The 27,537-nt window shown below is 34.7% G+C and overlaps 1 protein-coding gene across 2 annotated transcripts in view; it reads left to right on the top strand.

Annotated features, from left to right (window-relative positions):
• Positions 1-27,537, top strand: part of ITPRID2 (ITPR interacting domain containing 2) — a 37,265-nt gene that overhangs the window by 4,637 nt on the left and 5,091 nt on the right. For both annotated transcript variants that reach the window (XM_008998601.5, XM_035304352.3), the window contains exons 4-16: positions 502-558; positions 2,467-2,506; positions 2,591-2,689; positions 4,196-4,404; positions 5,262-5,959; positions 13,312-13,384; positions 16,884-16,972; positions 18,252-19,466; positions 21,687-21,764; positions 21,844-21,971; positions 22,352-22,502; positions 23,629-23,694; positions 24,477-24,941. In XM_008998601.5, coding sequence (XP_008996849.3) covers positions 502-558; positions 2,467-2,506; positions 2,591-2,689; positions 4,196-4,404; positions 5,262-5,959; positions 13,312-13,384; positions 16,884-16,972; positions 18,252-19,466; positions 21,687-21,764; positions 21,844-21,971; positions 22,352-22,502; positions 23,629-23,694; positions 24,477-24,941 — 3,368 coding nt within the window. The remainder of the gene's footprint in view (positions 1-501; positions 559-2,466; positions 2,507-2,590; positions 2,690-4,195; positions 4,405-5,261; positions 5,960-13,311; positions 13,385-16,883; positions 16,973-18,251; positions 19,467-21,686; positions 21,765-21,843; positions 21,972-22,351; positions 22,503-23,628; positions 23,695-24,476; positions 24,942-27,537) is intronic.

The raw sequence follows: 27,537 nt of genomic DNA, 5'->3' as shown, positions 1-27,537 counted from the left end.
TTCTTTGCTTACATTAACTGAAATTGCCACACCTGAAATTTTACCACCTGTTCAAAACAGAATTCTGAAGTTCAAAGTACAACAAGCATGTGCAGGTAGAGGCAAGGCATATAAAAAGCATTTACAGTGTCAGGAATATCCGGCTCCTGACTTAATATAAGATGGGTAAGAAGAATATTTGCTCCAGGATCTGGTTTTCCATGAAACTCTTGGTATGTAGTCTAATTGAACATCTTCAAAAATCTAAGTTTGAAACAGCCTGTAGGTTGGCTTCTGAGAACTTTATGTTGCTGGAAATGTGGTTTCTTTATGTTAAAGTAAAAGCTTTTACCTGCTTCTTGAAGGTATATGATCAGAAAAATGTCTGAGTACATTCAAGTCTGAAACATTTTACTGTATGAGATATTTTGCTGGGTGAATTTATTTTAAGTAAAGCAGTGTTTTCCTATGAGAGTCAGGGGGATAAGAACACCAGGATGAGTTTTCAAATGTTTCTTTCAGGTGTGCTTGTGAGAAATGGAGGAAGTTTTGAAGATGATTTGTCATTGGGAGCTGAAGGTATGTTTGTTTGGGAGAACTGTATTTTTGTATAGTTTTCAAATTTAAAAAAATGAGAAAGTTCAACGCTTTCAGGTTTATGATCCTCAAGCTAAATCTAAAGGTCTTGAAAATGGCTCAGGCACATTTCACATTACCTCTCTATGTTAGTAACTAGTCTTAGTCTGTAGGATACATGTAGGGATGACTCTGAAAAACCATTGTGAAGTGTTCATCTGTCTTTCTTGGACTAAATGCTTAAAGGAACAGTTTATAACAAACTATGGTAATATAACTGAGGGAATGATTGTCCTGAAGAAGGAAGGACACTTAAATATTTATACATGGGAAAACGAAATTGAAGCTTATTTTTAGCGCAAAATAGACTTATGTCATACTTACAGCTGCAGCTTGTCTTTCTCTTTGTATTTAAGTATCTCCTGTCTTTTCCCCTTTTTTTCTGATTTTTAGAAGATTAAAGGAGAAAGACAAAATAGCAGAGTTAATAGAATTTTATTAGAAATGATGCTGGTGTTTATTCCAGAAAGCATTAGATTTTAAAAAGTGTGTTGTGCTATTTAAAATATTTTTACAGGTTATATAATATTTTCCAGTAGATTTGTAATAAAGCTTTATCATATATAAAATTAGAGATTTTAGATTATTGGCATTTTAAAAGCTATTTTGTAGCTCATTGATCAAACTGAATAGATTATTCATAGCTGAATAGTTCGGTTATTTATGTGTACTTTTTTCTTTAAAAAAAGCAAGGATTTAAAAAAATCTTTAAACTTATAAGTTGATGAATAGTGAATTTATACATTGAATTTAATAGCCTTGGTTTTTGTGCTCTTTTAAATGCATCTGTAAGGTAAATTACTTATTTAGAAACTTCTAATATTTAAAACTGTGAAACGTGAATATATTAGTTCTTATTATTTCTGTTTGTACATTTTCAAACTCTATAAAGAGCTTAAAGTTACTGCTTTCCAGTCAGTACAATGGAACATGTTATCAATCCCTTATTAAAATGTACTTTAATATTATTGTAACTAGCACTTTTGATATTTGCCTTGATAGTTTGATAATATTGAATGATTTTTTTGGAAACCAGAACCTAAAAAGGAGTCTTATAAAAGAGTAAAGCTATTATGTTGTTTTACCGAAATTTATTTCAAGGCTATTTCCATTAATTAAACAATTACTGAGTGCTATGAGTGAGGCACCTTTCTGGTGGAGATACAAAGAAACAAAATTATCATGACTTTACAGGTCAGAAATGAAAAGCAATTGAAGTATGCTGAAATAGATATGTTTATAATTAAATTTCTTTATATTTGTCTCTAAAGGTTAAATTGATGTAAATTTAACTCTAAACATTAACACTTATCTGTTTAGAACTTAAAAGTTCTGTTATAAAGTTGAAAGGCAATTTTTAAAAGAAAATTTATGTTGAAATAAGTAGTTTTCAAGTTGTATGCGTGAAAAATCAGTTATAACCTTAAAAAATTCATATTCGAAATTGACATATACTATTGCCACACTTAAATCATGTTTTCCTCTTAAGATATTCTTCATTAATAGCTTTTAAATGTAATAATTAGCACCACATATATGCTACATAACTTCCTCATTACTTATTTTTAACCTGTTAAAGAAATTTAATTGGTTACTTATACATTTTTTTATTTTAAGTGCTAAGGAGAGTAGTTAGTTTTATGTTGCCAACACAACCCTTCAAAAGCTCCTGGCCCTGTTCTTATCTGTCTGTATATCACTTTTCATACTGCAGATGTAATGGACCGAGATAAATGTTTAATGTGTTAAGCATTTAATTTTAATATTGTAGGTAATTTGATTTTTTGATAATTGTATCATGGTATAGTCCTACTAACAATTGTGCTCAACATTTATTGTTTTTATTTCTAGCCAACCACCTCCATGAAAGTGATGCTCAAATTGAAAACTGGTATGTAGCTCTTTTGTTCTATTCCTTTTAAAAATGAAGACCATTAATGAAAATAAAGTTTTATATAATCTGATTTTTTTATAGCAATAATATCTTGGCCAAAGAGAGAAGACTACAGTTTCATCAGAAAGGGAGAAGTATGAATTCCACTGGATCTGGGAAAAGTAGTGGGACAGTCTCAAGGTAACTTATTCTGAAATTGTGTTGGAATTACATTGTGTTACAGATGACCTACTCTTACCGTTTTTTTCAATCTTGGATTTGACCTTGATAGTATGAAATCATAAAGAACACAAGAAGAGTGTTTCCTGGAGCAGCACAACTGATAGGAGCTTCTTTTTTTGGTTTAGTTTTGAGATTGAAAAATAGCAACAAGTAGGTTTAAAATGCTGCTGGAATCTATAAATGAGTATTTTGAGCCCTCTCAACAACCTGAAAGAGGAATTCCATAGTGGAGTAACATCTAGTTGCAGAGAACCAAAATTCATTCTGTTAAGGACTCTGACACAAAAATCAGAATAAATTTTTCTAAGTTACAGCTTGATATTTAAGCAGAATTTTTTTCAACATAGTAAACCAAAGATTTTTCAAATATGTAGTATAGCCAGGCACGGTGGCTCACACTTTTAATCCCAGCACTTCGGAAGGCCAAGGTGGGTGGATTACTTGAGCTCAGGAATTCAAGATCAGCCTGAGCAATATGGAGAAATGCTGTCTTCACAAAAAATGCAAAAATTAGCTGGATGTGGTGTGGTTCACCTGTACTGCCAGCCACTTGGGAGGCTAAAGTGGGAGAATCACTTGTACCCTGTGAGCTGTACTTGTGCCACTCCATTTCAACCAGGGTAACAGTGAGATGCTCTCTCAAAACACACACACAGACACACACACACACGAGTATATTAAAATACATCAGTACATGTGCCTGTGGAATCCAGTTTAAAGTGTTATCCAAGTTATAATATTAAGATTTAAGCATTTTCTCTGAAAGAAATTGAAATGTCTCTCTGTTGAAGTTCCATCTCCAACTTTCCTATTTTCTTCACTGAGTCTTAGAAAACTTGGATTATCACCTGTCTGAGAGAGAAGGGATACTAAATATTTAATTCCCAATAGAATTACAGTAGTTACTTTGTGTAACCCATACTCTCCGTACCTTACTCCTCCTACTTCCTGAGTGGAAGTGGTTGGAGAGAAGTTGAAAGTAAGCTCCTCCCTCACTTCTCTGAAGTCAGCTTGTTACCTGTATTGTCCCTCCTAGCACATTTGCCACTCCTAAGACATGAATAGCAAAAAAGCTCAAGTTTTACAGAATGTCCCTCAGTTCCTTTTCATTTCTTCTTTAATCTGTTTATTCCTTTTCTCCATCATCTGTCCTCTACTTGTTTTAGCTGCTTTACAGGAAATCTCTTAAAATGACAAAAAAAGTAAGGTGAGGAATCATATAGGGAATCTCTGAATGTGTTCAAGTTCTGCAATTCTAGCAACTTGAGACAATGAACCCTTTATAAGGGCTGTTTATTCCTTAGTACACATGTGTAAACATGGTAAAATAAATAATGATTTAAAAGCAGAGAAAAAAGATTTTATCACAGTATCACAGGAAATCAGTAGTATGTATTTATTTATAATGTGATATGGACTATCATTTTATATTTTCATGTTTCTTTTTTTGCCCTTTTTTTGTAGTGTTTCAGAATTGTTGGAACTTTATGAGGAAGATCCCGAAGAAATTCTTTATAATCTTGGATTTGGACGTGATGAACCAGATATTGCTTCTAAAATTCCTTCCAGATTTTTTAATTCATCATCCTTTGCCAAAGGGATAGATATTAAAGTATTTTTGAGTGCTCAAATGCAACGGATGGAAGTAGAAAACCCAAATTATGCTTTAACAAGTAAGGTTTTTAAGTGTTAGCATATTATTTTCTTAAATTATAGCATCTACAATAAGATGATCTTATTCTAAGCCTTCATTTCAGGAATAGCACTGGAAAGTAAAGAGATTAATCAACACAAAAGCTATTTATACATATTAAAATTTGAGCCATTTTATTACTCTATTTATGGTGGTTAATTTACTTATTTTTCCCTTCCTCCCAATTCTTGATTCAAGTTTTACCATAACTAAGAACTTGCAGAACCTTATCCTTATCTACAGATTGCTTTTGTTCAAGAAGAAAAGAAGTAGGGGAGGAGCCTTGTTATTCTTAAATGAAGTCAGTCAATTTCAGGAACTAGTCTGGCTAATTTGATCAGTTTCACTCATATCTTTGCTTATTTTCTTTCTATTAGCCAAAAGTTCCCAAAATAGAATTCCCTGCATTGTTCATGGATTAGTTTTAAGAGATTAATAAATCTCTCCGGCTGCAAATTATGTATAAAATATATACCTACTATTTTCTTAGGAGAATTTTGGAAGAGTCTTAATGGAGTTCCAGACTTGAGAATAGAATCACAGCTGTAGATCCAATAGCTAGTTCTTTTCCGTTTTATTCAGTGTTACCATTATGCTTTGTGCTTATTTCTGATTTTTTAAAAATATAAATGCTAGTGCTTAGAATAAAAATCTTTCTCCTTCCCGTCCAATAAATGTAGAGAAGGTTTAAGTGTTAGATAAGGAAAAAATACGGTTTCATATCTTTGTGATCTAAGTGTCATTTTTGAAATTCTGAACAATATATACATTTAATACATGTATATATGTATATATAAACATAAATATACATATAAATAATATTCTTTCTTTTGGTAGGCCGTTTTCGTCAAATTGAAGTGCTTACTACTGTGGCCAATGCATTTTCTTCTTTATATTCACAAGTCTCTGGGACTCCCCTGCAGAGAATTGGAAGTATGTCCTCAGTGACCTCTAACAAGGAGACAGACTCACCTCCACCTTTAACTCGAAGTAACACTGCAAATCGTTTAATGAAAACACTATCAAAACTAAATCTATGTGTTGATAAAACAGAGAAAGGAGAAGGTAGTAGCCCTTCTCCAGCAGTTGATAAAGGAAAGATTCTAAATATTTCAGTGATTGAAGAAAGTGGCAATAAAAATGATCAAAAGTCTCAAAAAATTATAAAGAAGAAAGAGTCATCTTCTATGTTGGCTACAGTTAAAGAAGAAGTCTCGGGTAGTTCAGCAGCTGTTTTGGAGAATGATAATAGTGATAGAATTTCTCATGAAGCAAATAGTAATTTTAACCAAGAAACTGAAAATGGACAAAGTAAAGAAACTCCAAGTTATGAGAATAAGCTGGGTGAGGAATCTGATGTTATAGAATCCACATTAGGTAGTGATTTCAACATATCTAGCCTTAGTGAGCTGGAAAATAGTGAGCTGAAAAGTGTGCATATATCCGCACCTGAAAAAGAGCCATGTGCACCACTGACAATTCCATCCATAAGAAATATAATGACACAGCAGAAGGACTCCTTTGAAATGGAAGAGGTAAGTAAAAAATTACTAAAACTGTTTTCAAGTTGCAAACTAGGAAAAAAAAGTACCAAAAATGCTTTTAAAATGAGAGGTAGCTAATAGATTTATACTAGAAAAATTTATCCTAATTTTGACTTTGCAAGTTTATGTTTCACAAACCAAGAATTAGTCTCAGGATTATGTGATGTTGAGGTATGGGACAGTTCAGCAGCAACTCCAGATACTCATCCACTAGCTGATATTTGAACCGTAACCCTCTTTTCTCTCTCAAGGGTAAGATTTTGATGATCAAGAAAGCCCTGAGAGAGTATATTTAAATTCAAAACAATACTGCATAATAGTTAAAAACACATGCTTTGAAATCAAACGGGTGTGAGTTCTGTGTGCCACTGAATTGCTGTGTGCCTTTGGGCAAGCTTTTCTTAACATCTCAGTGGTAAGGATATATGAAGAATGCTTTGGGGCTAGGTATTGGTATATGACTGGAAAGAACATGAAGATACATACCTGCATGGGGAGGATAGGGACCCTTGAACAAGGAGGTTTGAAAGGCCACTGAATAGGGTTTCTGCAAGCCCAGAAGACCAACGTTTGGTTACTTTTTGTTTGTGTCCAGTGATGATATACCTGCTAGTTAACATAAATTTTGGATTGGACAAGATAAAGATACTTACTTTGAATGAGGTTCAGCTAAAACTGCTGCTGAGTAGTAGGAACCGATACTTTTGTGTTGGAGTTATATATAGCTTGGGGCAGGAAAACTGACATTTATCAGGCAACTACCCTGTGCTGGGTACTGTTCTTGGCTCTTGAAATACTTCATTGCAGCCTGTGAGGCACACAGTAGTGGTCTCATTTTACATGAGGAAAGTGAGGCATATGTGTGCTGGTGAAAAGTTGTGGCTATAAATTATGTAATATGCAATTTGTCTTTTGTGATTTATTGCATTAGATTCGTTTTAGTAATAGTTCACAGTAGTGTTGACATTACACACCATTAGTTTAGGGAATTAGCAAATGAGATAATTGATTCAGCTCATAAATGTCCTCTTAGGTGAGTCTCTCTTTCCCACATTAGTAAAGATTTTTTATTTATTGCAAAATTTCAGTTACTGATACAGACTTGTACCTTTTTGTGGTTAATACTTTAATTACAACTGAGTAGTGAAATAAAAAGTGAATAGGAGCAGCACCTTGGAATGTTTTACATTTTAAGCTTTTTTCTTTTATTTCTTTATATATATTTATTTATTTTTTCTACGTTTACCTCCTGATGTCGTTTATTTCTCATCATAGTGAGTGTGGAAGATGACTATTTTATGATGACTACATTAAAACCTCGGTTCTATTTCACTGATTCCTTTTTGACTTTGTTCTGGTCTAAACTTGTTCCAGCACTCATAATTAAAGTGTAAATTTTTGCCTACCATTAGGGCTCCTCTTCTATGATAATTAGATATGACAGTTAATTTCCTTGTTTAATACAATAGCAGGGCATATAGATCTATACTAATTATGTTAGGTAATTGCATATCTAATATTGGTGACTCTGAATGAACAACACTCATATTTTCAAATAAGTCTTCAAAGAAGTCAAGGAAGTTTCTTTTTAATTTCTGAAATTCCTGAATTCTAAACTATAGTTTGTTAGTTTAAAAAAATTTTTAAGATAGCATACACAAAAAGTTTTTAAAACACTTACATGAAGTGCTAAATGTATTTTTGTGGCAAGTTAATTTTTAATTATAGGCTGGGTTTTTTTGCCCCCTCTACTGGCAAAAAAAGGTTAATGAAGAAAGTAATGTGGCATTGATGTGAACTTTTTTTTTGAAGCATAAGATTACATGCATTGGTGGTTGAAAAATAATGGAAGATTTTTTTTTTTTCCCCAAAAAGTATATGGTCGACCACAGCTACATAGTAAATATGGGGAATTTTAAAGAAAATAATGTATCTTCAGATACATTTAAAATATGGATAAAAAACCTCCTGGAATTGTGTTTTCATCCCTTAGGGAACTTTAAAGAGAGCTTGTAGAACAATGGATAAAGAAAGGAAATAATGTGTTACTTTAATTTCCTCTTCTCCCAAGCATTTGAATCATATTGACAAATGAAGAAAACAATCTTATTGAAGCTGACTTTTACATCCTATTCAGTGTAGTTTGTTACTATTTTTCTTTGGGGCCCATTTCCACTGAGGTTTGATTCCTGCTGGGAACCTTCTTGCTGTGAAAACAATGAGTAAATACAAGTTAAGAGCGCTGTCGCTCTCTCAGTAAATCAGTTCTCAGAAAGATTATCTGAGCATGAGCTGCTTTGGGAAGGTAGGAAAAAGAAAATGTTGCAGACATGTTGACTGCATGAAGTCGCCTAATCCATTTGAGAGAGGAGGTAAGATCCCACAGTCACCAGCAGCAAAGAGACAAAACTTAAGTGTAGAGAGCACTAAATAGATGATGACACTGATCCTGGCCTGGTACAATGTAAGTTTCTATTTCTTATGTTAGAAAAAGTAAAGGCTGCTTTCACTTAAAAGTCGACTTGTCTTATAAAGTATCTTGTAGACTATTTAAAATAGTTATAAATATTTATAACTATTTTTTTCTTTTCTTTTTTTTTCTTTTTTTTTTTTTTTTTGAGATGGAGTCTTTCTCTGTTGCCTGGGCAGGAGTGCAAAAGCGTGATCTCGGCTCACTGCAGCCTCCACCTCCTGGGTTCATACAATTCTCCTGCCTCAGCCTCCCGAGTAGCTGGGATTACAGGCACACACCACCACAGCCAGCTGATTTTTAGTATTTTTAGTAGGGAAGAGATTTCATTGTGATGGCCATGCTAGTCTCGAACTCCTGACCTCGTGATCCACCTACCTTGGCCTCCCAAAGTGTTGGGATTACAGGTGTGAGCCATCGAGCCCAGCCTATAACTATTTATGAAAAGTTGTAAAACCCTATCTTGAATTTCTAATTCTTCCAAATGATTTGCTTTGTTAATTCTTGTGTTCTTCTTGAATGGCTTATTTTGAATATATCATGGTAACTCTCTGAAGCCATGGGTTAGTAGTATGATTGATTGACAAGTTAAACCAAAATGATTCTTCTCAAGCAGATGTTCATCTTTTAAGTGTAAAGGAAAAACTTCTTAAGAAGATGACCTTTTATCTCTGTATTTCTGTAAGCAGTTTATTGTGTGGTCTTCTTGCCCTATAAATGAATTTTTAATTAAATATAACCATTATTGGATATATACGTAATCTTTTTAAGCTACTGATGTGTTAGTAATTATTTCTAGTCCTGTCTTCATACTAATTATTGATTTAACTGCTCGTTTTTACTTGTCAAGTTTTGGGATTTTTCTATGTTTTGGTCTGAGTTAAAATAATCCCACATCAGTCAGATATTTGACAGATAGTTAAGTTGTTCCTTTGGCCTTTCAAATTTAACTGTATGTTTTTTGAAGATAAGTCTGCCCTATCATATAAACTCTAACATATGACATGTGCAGATGTCTGCTACTCCAAGCCCAATTAACCGCTGTTTTGTTATGTGATACTTACCTAAAAACCGAAGTTAATTTTTATTTTTAAAAGATTTACCTGACATTAAAAATAAATGATATTTTTTGTGTATGTGTAAAACTCGATAGTATTTTTTTAAAATAAACATTTGCAAGTAATTTATAGAATCATAAACTAGTACAAAAAGAGATCTTTTAATTCATTTACTAGTTTCTTCCCATTACAAATGAGGAAGCATCCTCTCCATCATTTGATTCTGTTTTATAGCAGTGATTCTTCATTATTTCTGAGAGCTATAATATTCCCTTTGATATCAGTGTTTCACGGGGGAAGGAGCACAGCGAGTGTCAGTGTAGGTTGGCAGAGGAGGATCACTTGTACATTCTTACTACTTTACCATTTCAAAGTACTTTGACTTATAGTCACATTTGATCACTCCAAGGACCTGTGAAGTAGAAATTTTAATTTTAATTTTGCAGTTAAAGTTAATTTCAATTTTGAGGCTGGTCATGGTGGTTCACACCTGTAATCCCAGGATTTTGTGGGGGCTGAGGCAGGAGGATCACTTGAGCCCAGAAGTTTGAGACCAGCATGGGCAACATAGCAAGACTTGTCTCTACAAATAGTTTTGCAGTTAGCTGGGCATGGTGGTGCATGTCCGTGGCCCTAGCTCCTCTGGAGGCTGAGGTGGGAGAATCGCTTGAGCCCAGGCAGCCAATGATTCCACCACTGCACTCCAGCCTGGGCACAGAACGATACCTTGTTTCAAAAAATAAAATAAAAAAGAGAAAAAAATATGGATAATTATTGCAGATAATTGTCAGAGGCCATTAGTCAGTAAGTGGCATGAATAAACTTGAATTCAGATTCCTTTTAACTATACCATACTTTGCTAAAGGTCAGTTATGTTGGTATGATCAGCCATCATACAAGAACTCATCCTCTGATGTGCAGCACTATGCTATGACTTTGGAAAAATAATGGTTTCCTTTGACATTTTTTGAGCTGTCATTAGAAATTAGACAGAATTGTAATTTCTAAAGCTCTAGTTTTGATTTTCTTTGAAAACCATTTTTATATACAATGTTTATACAATGACAACAGCTATGCAGTCTTTTTAAACCTTAGAGGAAGGGTTATTTGAGTTAGAACATACACGTATTGCTGTTTTGTGGAATACAGGGCACATTGTGCCTAGAAGATCCCTCTTAGTCGAGGCTAACGTGACAGCTGTTAAGACACAAAAGTGGTTCACTGAAACAAAAAATACATTTTAAAAAAAGAAACCAAAGTGAGTGCCTGTCATATTAGCTGAACATTGATTAAGATACAGTCATTATTTCATGAAAACTTTTTTAAATGAAGTAACCCAAATGTATGGGTTATTCTAAAGCTGTTTTTCATGCATCTTTAAATCCCAAAACATTGAGACCAAGCAATTTTATCCCTTTGGTTTAGAGGCTTTTTAAAAAAAATTATGAAACTGTTTTATTTTGAAAAGTTTCAAACTTACCTGAATATTAGAGAAAATAGTATAGTGAACACCCTTCACTCAAGTCAGTTTTATTTGGCTATTCTTGTTAATTTGAAAAGCTGCCTAGAGCAAAATGACCAGAATTCTGTGGAGCATTTGAAACCATTGAATAGGGAAAAGCTGTCACATAAATCAAGTTTTGTGTTCTCTATTTTCTTCATAGTTCTCTGTGGTGTACCCCATTTCAAATTTGACTGCCTTTTTTTCCACAATTGTGACCAGTAATAAGAAATTCATCCATTATCACTGGCATGTCTGTTTCTCTCTTCAGCAAGTGAGTTCTCTTGCTGGGTAAACAAGAAGAAGAATCCCGACTTTAGTAGTTTTATTAGTAAATATGACCCTCTCAGCTTTTTGAAGTGTTCTTTCTTGCAGTTAATTATGGAGTTTGTAGTAAAAGGATAGAGTGGATTTATTTTTGCCACAGAGTATTATCTTGAAGGATAGTACACTGAGGATAGGTGTTTATTAAAGTCATGTTATTTTGTGATTAATTTCATAAGTCTAAGGAAATAGAATATGTGATAATGCTATATTTAAAAGTAAACACCTGGGTGCGGTGGCTAACACCTGTAATCCCAGCACTTGGAAGGCTAAGGCAGGTGGATCGCTTGAGCCCAGCAGTTTGAGACCCTAGCCTGGGCAACATGGTGAAACCTCATCTCTACCAAAAATGTAAAAATTAGCCAGTCTCATAATAGGGTCTCAAACTAAATAAATTAGATTAAAAATTTTTTAAAAATCTGAAAGTGAGAGATTTGGTGTATTAATGCTGTGCCTAAGCCAGAATTCCTAGAACATAAATGAAGAGGCATTTGAATTTTCGTAATAATTTTTTGATCTGGTTGATACTTACTTTACAGAAAATTATTTGAAATAGATCAAGCCTGAATAGAAGCTAATAATAGCCGTTTTGTTGAATATAAAAAGAAAATGCACATTGTTCCCTTGCATACAAGACAATGGTTTTCCTGTTGAACATGTGTCTGCTGCTTCAAAGAATATATTCTAATTTTAAAATAATAACAGAAGTGGAATCTATTTTATGTATCTGATTTGCAGGTGATGGTTTTGCATGAGCAGTGTGCTTTCAGTTTTCAAAAGATTCATAAACTTGGGTTCAGGGAGCTATATAGAGCAAAGATACCACAAATCAGAGCAAATTTCAAATTGGGTAATATCTTTAACCTCTGGGCTTCCTTTGGAATATTTCTTATAATCGAGTAGCTTCTTAACTAAAAACTACCAGTTTTTCCTAAAATATGTTAGCTATTAGCACTCTGATTTTTTTTTTCAAGGTTGAAAACCCGTATGTTGAGCCGGTTACCACACTGTACTAGGATGTTCTTTACTATTTAAGAACCAATCATTACAGGGTGAAGTGACAGAAAACATTGCACATCCTTCCCACTCCCCATATATTTAATGTTGATGTGGAGTTAACTCTGTTAGAATAGACAGAGTGTTTGTGGGGTAGAGTTGGTGGTTTAGGAATCTGAAAATTCCTAAATTATGTACTTGTGCAGATAGAAAAATAAAGCACAAAAAGACAACTTCTGGGTTTGATACGTTCTTTGAACAGTGTTTCAGGGAGGATTTATGGTTAATATCTTTCATTATTTTAGTTCTGTCATGAAACCTGGTTTTCCACGTACAGCTCCCAAGTTATGTCTTGAAAGAACATTTTTTTCAGTCTCACACATGAGCAATTTTTGATACTGGAAAGTTTGGGGGAATTTATTAATTCTGCAATGGTAGCACTGTGTTCCATTTTCAAAGATGCAAGATTTGTAATTACCTCAACTGTGTGTTGGTCATGATGTGCTGCAGTGAGTGTATTAGAATTTCTCCTGGAATTTACCCTACTTTGAAGTTTAACATTTAGAGGACTTTTTCTTATAGATCTGTTTTTCATGCAATAGCAACATTTTTTTAAAATGAAGTAGTTATTAAAATTTATTTAAGGTTAAAAACCCATATGGGCTAGTTTTTACACTTGACTAGGATGTTCTTTAGTATTTAAGAGCTAATCATTACAGGGTGAAATGATGGAAGCTAGTGCACACTTGATGCACTCATTTCCATCAGTTATCTTTCTTTGCTGCAAGCTTGAGTGCTATTGTTAACTGGAAAATAGACCAGAAAATTTAGTTGTGGAACATTCTAATAATTTTGAGATCACATTTCTTTAAGTTTAAATATATATAATGTTTTGGTGCACTTGAGTTAGGTTGATTTGTTTAATAGGTGGTTATTCAAGAAGTTAGTTTGTCTTAGATTCATTTAGTTTTAACTACTTAAAACTCTTCTTTAGGTTCAAAGTACGGAGGGAGAAGCTCCTCATGTTCCAGCCACTTACCAGCTGGGTCTTACAAAGTCAAAAAGAGGTAAGTGGACCAATATCTGCTAGTTCTCAAGCACATTATCAAGTATTAGTTGATTTGTAAAAGGGGTTTATGTATCAGTATTCGCAGTATTTATGAGTGTAAAAAGGTAAAGAACACATGATTCATTATTGTTTGGTTGTAGAAGTTTTTCATATTTTTTTAAGACTTTTGAGCTCATTAATTAGTTTGCTTTTCTGCAATGACCTCATTACACAGTTTTGTGTACTCTAAGTACTTTTCACTTTTGGGCAAGAAGCTAGTTGAGGAGTGATCAAAAGAACAATGGATTAGGACTACCTTTTACATCGTTATGGTTGAAAATATACTGGTATTATCTATCTTTGGTGTTTCATTATATAAATATAGCTCCTAGGTATAACACATGAATAGTCCTCTAGCAAAAACTACCCATTTTCTTAGCAATAGTTAAAGCTAGTTAAATTCAAACTGTGGGTCAAAGGTGAGTGGCTGTAGATATTGTTCCTCTCTTAATTATTAATTATTGACCAAAGAACCTTTGAATCCATTTCTTTCACTTTTAACTTGCAACAACAACAAAAAATGTCTGATCTTTGGATTTACTAAGTTTTTGAGCTTTAGAGAAAGGGAAAGAGGAAGAAGTGAAAATGACCACTGAAGGTAGGACTGTTTATTTTTAAAACTTTACACATGCTGAACCACCCGTTTTTTTTTTGTTTTAAAAAAAAACAAAGATTTGTATGTATGTTCCTAGAATAGGAAATTGCATGTTTGTTGCCTCCTGATCTCTGAAATTACTTCACAGGAGACAATTTGCATGTATTTTTTTTTTTTTATTGCAGTATGGTATTAAGAAACAAGAGCTTCACTCTCACTAAGTCACTGCAGATCTGGTTAGACTTAAAATGAACTTTACTATTTAATTTTTTTCCCCTTGTAAGTTCATAAATGTATATATGTGCTTCTGAGCCAAGATCATGGTCATTAAGAAGTCCTTGCTTTAGATGGGTAGATGGATATATTGGAAAAAGCAGCTTGCCATGCATTAAAAGAAGGATAAGAAAACAATAAAGTTACTTTAAGATGTTTTAAGAGCAAGATCCCTGTGGTAGGAATGATTGGATGTGGTTTATATTCATATCTGGGTTGTTTCCGTTTCTCAGTCAGATTTTTATAAATTAACAGCAAAATGGTTCTTTGTGTTTGTGTGCGTGAGAGAGAAGAGAGAACAACGTAGTGTTTCATCATTTTGAAAAGTAGCCTATATGCTATGTAAATATCTTAGCTTGATCATAACTGCAGAGTTAGAAACACTGGTAATACATTTACTTCAGAAGTTTTGTGAAAATGCATATAGCAGTTTGGTAATAGGAATTTTGAAATTAAAATTACCTTAATCTCAAATCCAGACCAAGATTTACATACTGAAGCCCAGAGAGGTTTAGTGACTTAATGAATGTCACAAGGTAGCATTCAGTAAATATGTTGAGAAAAGTCCAACATTTTTCGTATTAAAAAAGACATAAAATATTTTCTTTAGCAGAGAATGGACAGACAGTTGTTTGGTTTCTTTATGATGATACTAGACAAAATTTCCAGATTTTATTCTCACTTTAATGTTTCCTCTAACTTCCTAGTTTTTAATTAGAAATAATATCTTGTATCTTCAAGACAGAGATCTAATCTTTTTTTTAGTTCCACCTTTTTCTATTGATGACTGTATTTTTGAAAACAGAAATGTCTGACTGAAGAACCTAGATTGTGATTTATGGTTTAAAAACAGTCTCTCCTGCATTCTGCTTAGTTTCTGAAGTAGCCCTGTGAGATAGATAGGAGAATTATTATCTCATTTTGCAGAGGAGAGAAGCTATTGCTTATGATGGTGAAACACAGCAGGAACTTGAACCCAGGCCTCCTCGTTTTACCCATTGCCCGAAACCTGCTCTGAAGTCTAAGCAGTCTACATACATTATGACCTAAACTGTATGTGTACTCAGACAGGGCTTAACAACTGTGAGGTGAACCTGGCATAGACTGTAATCTATTACAGATAAAACAGACCTTAGCAGAAAGAACCAGTCAGAGCTGCTCACTCTGGCTTTCGTGCGCTCCCAGGCACCTGCCCCTGCCCAGCCAGATAGGTAGTTTCACTTCTAAATCATTTGAATGACAGCGTTTGTTTTAAGGAAATAGGTATCATTGACTCATTCAGCAAACATTACTTATCGTCAGCATATTCTAGGTACTGGGATACAAAGAAGAATCGATTCTGCCTTTAGAAGACTCACAATCTAGTTTAGAGACATGAAGATACATAATTATAGTGATAACTGCTATAACCTAAGACATTAATCATTTTACCAAGTAACATAATGCCTGATCAGTACTGGTGGTTAAGAGCTTAGTTTCAGTTTCAGTTCAGTTTTACAAGTATTCCCGGTTACCTGGACTTATCAAGGATATGGAATAATTCTTTATATTTCATTTTGCAGTCTTGTTAAAGCCAAAAAACATTACAGAAGTATTCTAAATTTTTAATGGGAAAAATTTATTCCATGGAAACTGAGTTTACAGTGGGATATTTTTCAAACCAAGTAGACTTTAGTAGGTTTTAGATTTTAATCAGTTATGTTATTTGGCTCTTTCTCTATGTGGTTCATGTCTTAAATGAATATGGTATGGTTTTGGTAAACACACTTTAGCCTTTTGCTTTGAACTTCTGCAGAACTTTGCTGTGTCTTGAAGCTTCTCCCTTGGTGAATGTAAGAACTGTACAGTCTCTCCCATTGTGGTAGTTGTAGTGTGGATAGAATGGGATCATACTTGTAATGCTCAGTTGGCCTTTTTAGTTACATGATACATTTATAGGTTATACTAACCACGAATTAGAATTTCGAGTAAGAAAAATGAACAGAAAGATTCTGTTAGATTAACAATATTATGTTGTAGTCGAGCCTATTTTGTTGAGTTTCATGTAATTGTTATGAAAGAATTGTTTCATACCTTACACATTTGCATCATTTAAAACATCAGAGATATTTAAGTATGCTTGCATTTCAGATTATTTAATTTACTGGCCTTAATTATATTTTTTAAATTGGGAAGATAATAGAAATCTTTATACACTGTACTCTCCATTTAAACTTCTAAATTTACCTCCTAAATATCTTTACATATTTACATAATGGAAATGGTTTACTTTGGGACTTATGTTTTTATTAGAGCCATCTTTTACTTCCAGTTTTGCTCCAAGGATAAGACATTGATGGGATTTAGAGCTTAATTAACGAGTGAATACTGAGAGATTCTGATAGAAGAGCTTCAAACAGTTTCTGTTTGAATTTGAATTTCCTCCTGTACTTTGAAGCTATAATTTTGCATAAGTAGTGCATACTTTTCTAAGAAGCAGCCAAATATTGTGTATTTTATATCTGCTGGGAATCTCATATCTATAGTAATACTGCTCTCAGTAAAGTCTTATTTAGTAGTTTTTTTATAGCCACTTTTTTTTAATTCATAGATCATCTGTTACGTACGGCAAGTCAGCATTCTGATAGCAGTGGTTTTGCTGAAGATTCTGCAGACTGCCTGTCCCTTAATCATCTTCAGGTAAAATTTTCTGTTCTAATAGGCACTATGATTAACTTCCTCATTTTAAGGTTATTTTTCAATAACTACATATTTTAATACTGAGTCTGTGTAATCTTTATTTTTCAAGTGACAGAACAAAACTCCTGGCATGTAGATGTTATCTAAGCATTTGACTATACATTTTAGATTTCATTAATTCTTCTCTGAATATTTTTTTAAATCTATTTTTACCCTTAATTTTTGGACTACTAGTAGACAGATTATTGTGATCATTGATCTGTTTTATCTGTTATTTTTCTTTTTTTAAAACCATCATTGTGTTTCAGTATTTTACAGTAATTGTTTTGCCTCTTTAATAACTGATATCAATTGTGGACTCATAGCTTACTGAGTGTTATACTAATTTTTATGCTAGGCTGTGTGAGGTGACCCAGAGAACAGGCACATCTTTATTCTCAAGAAGCTTATAGTCTATATGTAGAGTACACAGAATGCACACAAAAAGCATTTGAAACATCCGTAAACATATTTTAAAGAAAATTGGGATAAGAACAAGAACACCAAAAGACCTTTAGGAACATAGCATTTAAGCGGTAACAGAAAAGAGGCATATCTAAGGTCACTGAGAAAGAATAATCAAATGGACAGAAACACTGGAAGATGGAGGAGAAACTTTCAGAAGATAAGGAAGAGAATATAGGAATGTGCCTCTTTTTCAAATAAGAATGACAGCTTCAGAGTGAGGGGTCTTTTTGTCTTTTTATAATAACATGGAATGACTTGGCAAAGTTGTTCAGCTAAGGGAAGGAACTATAAGAGAAGAATTGACTCAGAAAAATCTGGGATGAAAGTGGAGAGATACCCTGGTCTTGGAGAGGATGTGATCAGGAACCAAAGTTGGAGGGCTTCACTTTGAAAAAAAGAATGGTTTCCTTTCAGATTGGCGAGAAGGGGGAATGATAGGGAGAGATCCAAGGAAGTTAATAGATGTTGGGGCAGAAGGTTAGGAAATGTTTGTCCATTTTCTCTGTGAGTCAGTGTGTTGTATTGAAAGGAAAGGGGGAGGTTGTTGGAAAGGGAATTTTAGGAAAACAGTGAAGTTCTGATCTTTGTGAGAAAGTGAGGGGAAGGGGGACTGTGGTTGCTACTCAGGGGCAATAAAACAATTCTGATCAGCAGCAGGGCCACAACTGTGCTGGAGACATTGAAATTACAGAAGCACCATGTCGGTTTGGTATTTTGTTAATGATTCCTCTTACATAGATTCTTCATCTTTCCACCTGTTTCCTTTTCACAGGTTCAGGAGTCCTTGCAGGCCATGGGGAGTAGTGCTGATAGTTGTGACAGTGAGACAACAGTTACGTCATTTGGTGAAGACCTTGCCACACCTGCAGCACAAGACCAGCCATATTTTAATGAATCAGAGGAGGAGTCTCTCATCCCTCTTCAGAAGGGAAGAGAGAAGGTGGCAGCAGCAGTTGCTGACAGAAGAAAATCAGGCAGCCAGGATTTCCCTCAGTGTAAGACCATTGAGAATCCAGGAAATAAACAGTCCACCTGTTGTCCAGGGGATCATGTTACTGAAATTACTGAAGTGAAAGAGGGTTTGTTTCCAACAGAGACGGTAGAGCTACTGAGGGAAGCAAGTGCTGAAAGTGATGTGGATAAAAGCAGTGAATGTGAATTTACTCAGTATATCACACACCATATTCCAAAATCATTGGCTTCTATTGAAGCTAAATGCAGTGATATGAGCTCTGAAAATAAAATGGGGCCTCCCTCTTCTGTGGACAGAGTTAATACAGCTTTGCAAAGAGCTCAGATGAAGGTGTGCAGTCTATCTCATCAACGAATAGGGCGTAGCCTGCTAAAATCAAAAGATGTGTTAAAACAAAGGTACTTATATACAAAAGCTGGCTATCCTCTCAGAAGGTCTCAGTCTTTACCAACTACCTTATTGAGCCCAGTAAGGGTTGTGTCCTCTGTCAATGTTCGATTATCTCCAGGAAAAGAGACCAGATGCAGCCCACCTTCCTTCACCTATAAGTACACACCTGAAGAGGAGCAGGAATTGGAAAAGGGGGTAATCGAACATGATGATCAGTCTTCAGTTAAATCGACAATTTTCATCTCTCCGTCATCTGTGAAGAAAGAAGAAGCCCTCCAGAGTGAGGCGCCACGCATGGAGGACTGCCATCATGGAAGGACTCCTACCTGTTCACGGCTTGCTCCACCACCAATGTCTCAGTCCACCTACTCCCTTCATTCCATCCACTCTGAGTGGCAAGAAAGGCCCCTGTGTGAGCACACAAGAACTCTGAGCACTCACAGTGTGCCCAACATATCAGGGGTTCCCTGTAATGCCTTCGCTTCCCCTTTTGGGTGTCCTTACTCACACAGACATGCCACCTACCCTTACCGAGTGTGCTCTGTGAATCCTCCTTCAGCCATAGAAATGCAGTTGCGAAGAGTATTACACGATATTAGAAACTCACTGCAGAATCTTTCACAGGTATGAGAGAAAGTAAATCTTTTATTAGCTTTTTTCTTTTATTGCTCTGAGCACTTCTTAATTCAGAGAACCTAAGACTCACCAAGTGTGAACTACCTCAGCTTTATTTTCTGACATGCCCAAACTTATCTGCATCTCCCCTCCTTTTCTACCTTCCCTCCTGTTTCAAGGGAGAAGCTGTAACTAATTCTTATTAAAGTCTATTTCTCTGCTCATAGTCTGTCTCCTTTCCTAGAGGAGAGATTTTGTTCATTAGTTATCCTCCCATTTTTAGTCTATCATCCATTGTCTTTGTTTTAGTCTATAATCTTGGTCAAGTCGTTTCTATTATTAAGAAATCTTCCCTCTCATAGTACTTTCTCTCTTTTTCTGTGCTGTTTGACCATGTTGACTACCTTTTCCTTTTCTAAGTTTTCTCCCTGTTGGCTTCTGTGGCACCACGTTCTCCTGGTTATGCTCGTAGCTCTCTGACTAAGCTTTTCCCTTCACCTACTGACCCCTGATGCTGTGCACAGAGTTAGTCTACTTCCACTGGACTCAAAGACTGGAACTACTCCAGACCAGAAAAAAAAATCAGGTAAAGTGTGAATTTGATTTAAAATACTCTGCATGTCTTGTCACTTTTAGTCACCATTCTCATATTTGTTAGTGGACTGGAAATAATTTTTCAAAAAAATCTTTGAAAATAAGTGAGTTATCTTCAGTTTTGCCTTTTACATTTTCTTGAAAATTCTCTCTGAAGACATCATATTTAGACAACTGGGGATTGAAAAAAATGGCAATGTAATATAGTCATGAGAGCATTCAACAAGGAGTCAGGAGGCCTAGAATGAATGTAATAGATCTCTTATCATCATGACATAGTAGACAGGAGCCACTTGGAAAGTAAAAAATCAAAGGTGTAACTTCTCAAGTTATAGTAAGATACACCTTCGCTTAACTGTGGGTTTTATCCTCATGACAGTTGTCCCCAAACAGTTTTCTGTTTTACCAGAATGTGGGTGTTTCTTGTTCCTCCTTAGAAAATGTTGTTCTGTCTGTGACAGAGATGTTTAAACTTGCAGCTGTAATTATGTCAAGCTGGGGATTTCCAGGGGCCTGTCCACCTGCATCTTTCTTTCTAGGCCACCTCGTTCTTCTGCTTCAGCTGTGGTCTCTTTCTCCTGGATGTCCCAGCAATAACTCAGCTAGTAAATCTCCCCATGCTCACCCCACCCCACACTAGTGGACGGATGCTTTCTGTGATGTGGTCTCTGACTTGTCCAGCCACATTTTTTAGCTGTGTGTTCCACCCATCCTGGAGAACTATGCACAGGGCTCTAAACAGTTGTATATTCTTAGGTATCTGCACATGCTGTCTTTTGTTTTGTTTTGTTTTGTTTTGTTTTAAATAAAAAGATGAAGTTTCTGTTTGTCACCCACATGGAGTGCTGGAGACAGTGGTGTGATCACAGCTCCTTGCAGCCTTGAACTCATGGGCTTAAGTGATCCTCTTGCCTTGGCCTCCCAAAGTGCTGAGACTACAGGCCACTCCCCCCTGCCTTTTTTTTAAACCTGAATCACCCTGCCTTTGCCTTTCTTTGCACAATCAAGCCCTACTTACTTAAGGGTCAGTTCAAGTAGTGTCACCACTTTTGGAAAGTTCATGTAATCTGAATTGTTGTGTGTCCATCATAGCACTCCTTCCACAGTATTATAATTTTTAAAAAATTCCCTTTATTTTTCCTTACACTGTGAGGACACCTGAAGGCTGGGAATACCTTTTATGTTTTTATCTCACTGCTTAAAATAGTGGGATATAGGAAGTGCTCAGATGTCTAAAAAAGATGATGATGATTGCTTGCTCCTCTTTCCAGCAGAGTTAATAATCACTATAATCTCATGATGATATTTGCAAGGGCCTCTGCATTTTTGCGTTTTGATTTTTTTTTAACTTTCTCCAGGTAAGAGGGAAGCCCTGAAAGAAATAGATCTGAACTACATATGTTCCTTCGCCTCCTCCTCCCACATAGATTGGCTTATTCTTGGAACTGCTAGCAGTAGTAAATGTCATTGAGGACTGATTTCTTTTTTCCTGCTTACAATATGAAGGATTTTTGGATCCTTTTGCCTTAAAGAGAAAAATATGTATGCCCCAGATTCTCCCTTTTTTAACCTCTTAAGTAATTTGGAAGTAGTCACTTTAACATTGATTTTAATCCTACTTCTACTTTTTTGAAGTATCCTATGATGAGAGGACCTGATCTTGCTGCTGCTGCATATAGTACTCAGAAATCATCTGTTCTACCTCTTTATGAAGTAAGTTCTTACTTACATCCTTGTTTTCCAAAATAATTTGTAGAATTTAGAAGTGTAATTTTCTTCTGTTGCATTCTAGAATACTTTTCAGGAGCTCCAGGTAATGAGGCGGAGCCTGAATTTGTTTAGAACACAAATGATGGATTTAGAATTGGCAATGCTGCGTCAGCAAAGTATGGTTTATCATCATATGACTGAGGAGGAAAGGTAAAAGTTCATTTTGTCTTAGCACAGCTCAAAAAGCTTTCATTCAAAGTCTTTTCAACTTCTGTTTTTTGAAATTAGGTTTTGATTCTACTGCTGTATACTTTGTATCTGTTTTGTGAACCAGTGTAGATAAAATTAGTCATACATAGTGTTTTACTAAGTAAACTCCTCAGGGTCCAGTGTTTGAGATATTTGTGAGAGGATAAGGAAAGAAAGACCGATGTCCTAGTGGGTACACCTATTGTAGTTGATGTTGTACTAATTTACAGAACCTGAGATGTCAGCACCTTCTGTTAGTATATAGTAGTTGTTGAAAGATTTGTGATTAGGAATCTCCCAACTGCATTTTTCAAACTTTGTGCCCTTCACCATGCCAATAGGTTTGAAGTTGATCAGCTCCAGGGCTTGAGAAATTCCGTCCGAATGGAACTTCAGGACCTGGAACTGCAGCTGGAGGAGCGCCTGCTGGGCCTGGAGGAGCAGCTTCGTGCTGTGCGCATGCCTTCACCCTTCCGCTCCTCTGCACTCATGGTATGCTACCTGGAGGGTGGTAGAGTTTTCAACCAAGGTTTATTTATAATGTTCCAATAATTTAGGACATGTGCCTTCATTTCAAGTCATTTATTTTAATAAAAATTAAAAGCATGCATACTCCTTAAGGAGCTTTCCCACAAATCAGTTGTAATAATTGTCATAAATAGTATGTTTAGAAATATGGCAAATTTTTAATGATAAATTTTAATAATTGGAAAGAATAAGGGTTAATACAAAAGTTGAGGGTTTCTCAAGGAAAAATTATAGTAAATTAACATATGACTAATGTAAATTTTACTAGCTGCATGTAAGTGCAGAGAACACAAATATGTATTTTACTCATTTTTTTCTTTCTTACCATTAAATAAATATGTTTAAACTTTTTATTTATTTTGTATTCTTTTCCATTTGTATTTAAAGGAATCAAGTGGTACGTATATATTTTCTTATATGTATCGATACATATATATATTTTCCTAACTATCTATATAATGAGATAGATAGATTATATATCCAAGAGAATAAAAAGAAACACATTTTGTACCACTTTTTATACTTCTGTTTCTTTCCATTACATTTGAACTTCAACAGTTGCATTTTTATTTTGAGAATATCTTTGAAGTTGTAGAACATATTGCTTTGAGATGCTGAAACAGTGAATTACTCTTAACAGTGTATTTGATGTTATTAAAATGAAAAAGATGAATATGCACACATACACTTATGTGTGTATGTACTACAAATGAAGTGGAATAAACCTGAGTATACACATACATGTATGTGTAGCATTGAATAAGAATATCTGTATTGCTAATGAATGTACTTTTCAACATGGTTTTCATCTATCATTCTGAGAAGTGTGTGTTGGTGATGGTGGTGATGGTGGAGAACTAGAACATCCTCTGTGCATATTGTATCAGTTTTAACTCACAATAATGCATTTTATGGGATCTGTGACACTTGAGGTAACTTTTGTGACAGGAAGGGATGCTTCCAGGCAATAGTCAATTAATTTTATTATGAAACTCTTGCAATTTGAAAAAATATATATGTACACTATAAATATATATGTGTGTGTGTATGTGTGTGTGTGTATATATATATGTTTTTCTTACCTTTTCAGGGAATGTGTGGCAGTAGAAGCGCTGATAACTTGTCATGCCCTTCTCCATCGAATATAATGGAACCAGTAAGCTTCTTTCCTTTTAAATCACTGGGGAAGGGAATAATATAACATTTCATAGACACATAGTTTCCCTAGTTTAGATGAAATGTATGTGTGTTTTAAATACATAATTTGATAAATTATAGTTGATTGGAAGTGAGTTTGGCACTCTTGAAAGTCCACTGTGTCTTAAGCCACTAGAAAGCCATCTTATTTGAAATAGTGATTTATCTTTCTGAGATAATGGACTATAAAAAGCATGTACAGTGCCTCATACCTATAATCCCAGCACTTTATTTAGGTGGCTGGGATGGAAGGATTGCTTCAAGCCAGGAGTTTGAGACCAGCCTAGTCAACAAAGTGAGATCCTTTCTCTTTAAAAATTAGCCATGCATGGTGATGTGTGCCTGTAGTCCCAGGTACTCAGAAGGCCAAGGTGGGAGGATCACTTGAGCCCAGGAGCTCAAGTCTATAGTGAGCTCTGATTGTGCCACTGCACTCCAGCCTGGGTGACAGAGCAAAGACATAATAGGTTTATGTCTTTACAAATTATGTGATTTTTGGGCAGTAGTAACAACCAGGACTTTAGTTGTTACAAAGATGTATGTGGGACTCAAAATAAACATAAGATATACCCTTTGGACCTCTTGTTTCCACATCTACAAGGTGAGGAATTACAGTTTAGGTTTCTTCGAGGATTAAAAGCTACATTTTAATAGCTGGGCACGGTATATGCCTGTAATCCCTTTTTAGCTACCAATCTTAATTTCAAGAGAGAAAAATAACATTTTTTTTATAAACTCCAGGTCACCGAACTGATACAGGAACAGTCATACCTGAAGTCTGAATTGGGTCTAGGACTTGGAGAAATGGGATTTGAAATTCCTCCTGGAGAAAGCTCAGAATCTGTTTTTTCCCAAGCAACATCAGAATCATCTTCTGTATGTTCTGGTCCCTCTCATACTAATAAAAAAACTGGAGTACCTTCTACTGCCTCAGTGGGCAAACCCAAAACCCCATTAGTGGCAAGGAAGAAAGTATTCCGAGCATCGGTGGCTCTAACACCAACAGCTCCTTCTAGAACAGGCTCTGTACAGACACCTCCAGATTTGGAAAGTTCTGAGGAAGTTGATGCAGCTGAAGAAGTCCCAGAGGTTATAGGACCTAAATCTGAAGTGGAAGAAGGGCATGGAAAACTCCCAGTAATGCCAGCTGCTGAGGAAATGCATAAAAATGTGGAGCAAGATGAGTTGCAGCAAGTCATACGGGAGGTGGGTAAAATCTGTGTTTAATTCATTTATTTGGAGATATGTGTTAGAGGAGATTTTGATTGAAAATTATAGGATGTTCTGTTGATTCACTGCATTCAGTAATTTTCATAGAGATTTTAAATTAACTTTCCTATTGATCAAGTTTGTATCTGTTAGATACTTTTGGTAATAGCATTTCTGCAAATTTTATACTCTAGTGTGAAATAATTACAATTCTCTGTGTTCACTGTGGTGATAAAGATGTATGTGGGACTCAAAATAAACATAAGACATACCCTTTGGACCTCTTGTTTTCACATCTACAAGGTGAGGAATTACAGTTTAGGTTTCTTGGAGGATTAAAAGCTACATTTTAATAGCTGGGCACGGTATATGCCTGTAATCCCAGCTACTCGTGAGGCTGGGGCAGGAGAATCATTTGAACCCAGGAGGAGGCAGAGGTTGCAGTGAGCCAAGATTGCATGATTGCAGTGGTCCAGCCTGGGCGACAGAGCAAGACTCTGTCTCAGGAAAAAAATAATAAATAAATATATATATTATAAATATATATATAAAAAGCATATATATATTACATACTTTTTATAATTTCAGTTGATATGAGAAAATGATTGTGATATTAGTAAGTATAAATAATTTGATTGATTTGGTTTGGTGTTTTTGGTTCAAAAATCATAATAGAAAAGAGGGTTTGCCCTAGGTGATAGCAGCATAAGAACTTGAAGCATTACCATAGTTCTGGATGACCAAAAGAACTGCAAAAAATATTACACATGAAGGTTAGTAGTGAAAGGTCAAAGGTTGAGTAAATTAGTAAAATAAATGTTTCTAGCACTGAGATCAGGTAATAGGAAGGAATAGAATATGTAATTTTAAAAGCTCCCTTTGAAACAGCTCGGTGCAGTTATCTGTGTTTACCTAATATTATTCTGTGGATTAAATTGTATATAAGCCAATGTGAAATTTGTAGTACATGCAGTTTTCTAATATTTCAATCATGTTGAAACAAATCACATTTTCAAAACAAGTATTACAGCAGAAGACTTCATGTCTGTAATTTGTTTTCATGATATGACTCTATCAACTAAAAGTTTAAAGGTCTTAATTCTTTAAATTTATTTTTCCTACAAATGTAATCATTTTTGTAAGTTGGTTGTGGCTGCCTAATGTTTAGCAAACTCAGCATTCACCCTATTCAGGAAGCAGGTTTTAAGGTAACTTTTTGTAAATTCTAGAAATGTGATGTTTTTGTTCCCCTTAGCTTGCTTTGGTACAAAAATTTTCTTTGAAAACTTTATGTTGCTCTTTTAGCACAAATACTCCATTCAATGCCACTTGAATCCTCATTTTTAGTTTTATTGGCCTGATATGTCCTGTAGGTGATTTCCTAAGAATAAAAGTGTTCATTTTACACTAGAATGTTGATTCTTCAGCTTATAAAACACAGTATAGAGAAAATTTAGTTATTCCCATTAGGCTACCTTCTTCCTAGAGAATTAATTATTTAAAAGAAACTCTCATTAAATATGAAAGATTTTATAATTTACAGACATTTAAACTAACATGCAAAGCAAATGTTCAAAGAATTTTTCAGAATTTGTTTTTAGACCATTAATTAGAAACTACTTAGTTCTAAATTTAGCATAGGCTTAAGTAAGTTGGGTTCAACATTTATTCTTTTACTGTCTACAAAGGACTTACCAAGCAAAATATGTATAGATCAAACAAGGCATAAGAGGAGTATTGTTGTACTTAAGAAAGCAAATTATTTTGGAGTACTTTAAAAGCACATTTAATAAATTAGTTTAATGCCAGTTGTAATTTAAAAAATAGTTTATGTTAATATTATCTTAGTTACAATGCTTTTCTGTTTGTTTATAAAGTATTTAAAATTCAGGCTGGTTTTTATTCCAGTCATTCAAATTGGTAACCTTTTTACCAATTTGTACAAGTAGTACAATAACTACTTATTGTACTAAATTCCAACTTTTTAAAATCTTGGTGTACAGCTACCAAGAAAATTAAATTAGATTCTGTCTTCCTAGCAGTTCTGAGCCCCTAATCCCATTAACAAAGCCAGCATTCAGGAAGGCAGGATTTAATCTTGGTTTGAACAGTTTTGCAGGTGAGGATTAAGCATGTTTGGCAGGCATTTTGAGGAAAGTTTTCTTACTGCATTCATGGATGCATGAAAACAGTGGTATCTGTCAGGCCTTTGTTTCTTCATTGTACCATTAAGGGAGGCTTAAAAAAAATGTTTTCATCATTTATAATATGTTAATACAGTAGAATTCCTTAGCAAACTCAGCATTCACCCTATTCAAGGACAACATTGAAAGTGTTTTCAGACAGATATTTAATACACTCATTAAATAGCTAAATTTTTGTCATATTAAAACTATTTCTTTTCTGCATGTACATTGTATTGTAGTAGGAAAAAAGTACATACTGTCTTAAAATTTGCCCAAGTCATCTGTGATGTATGTGATAGTGGCCTGAAACTATTTGCAGTTGCTTTAAAAATGTATAAATGTGTGTAAATAAAAGGATTACTCAATAGAATAAATGAATATATGCCCACAGAGGCAAATTCGACAAA

Source organism: Callithrix jacchus, chromosome 6, assembly GCF_049354715.1.
Source record: "Callithrix jacchus isolate 240 chromosome 6, calJac240_pri, whole genome shotgun sequence".
Lineage (NCBI taxonomy): Eukaryota > Metazoa > Chordata > Mammalia > Primates > Cebidae > Callithrix > Callithrix jacchus.
Note: the sequence above shows the minus strand (reverse complement) of the source record. Positions and strands in the feature narration are given on the sequence as shown.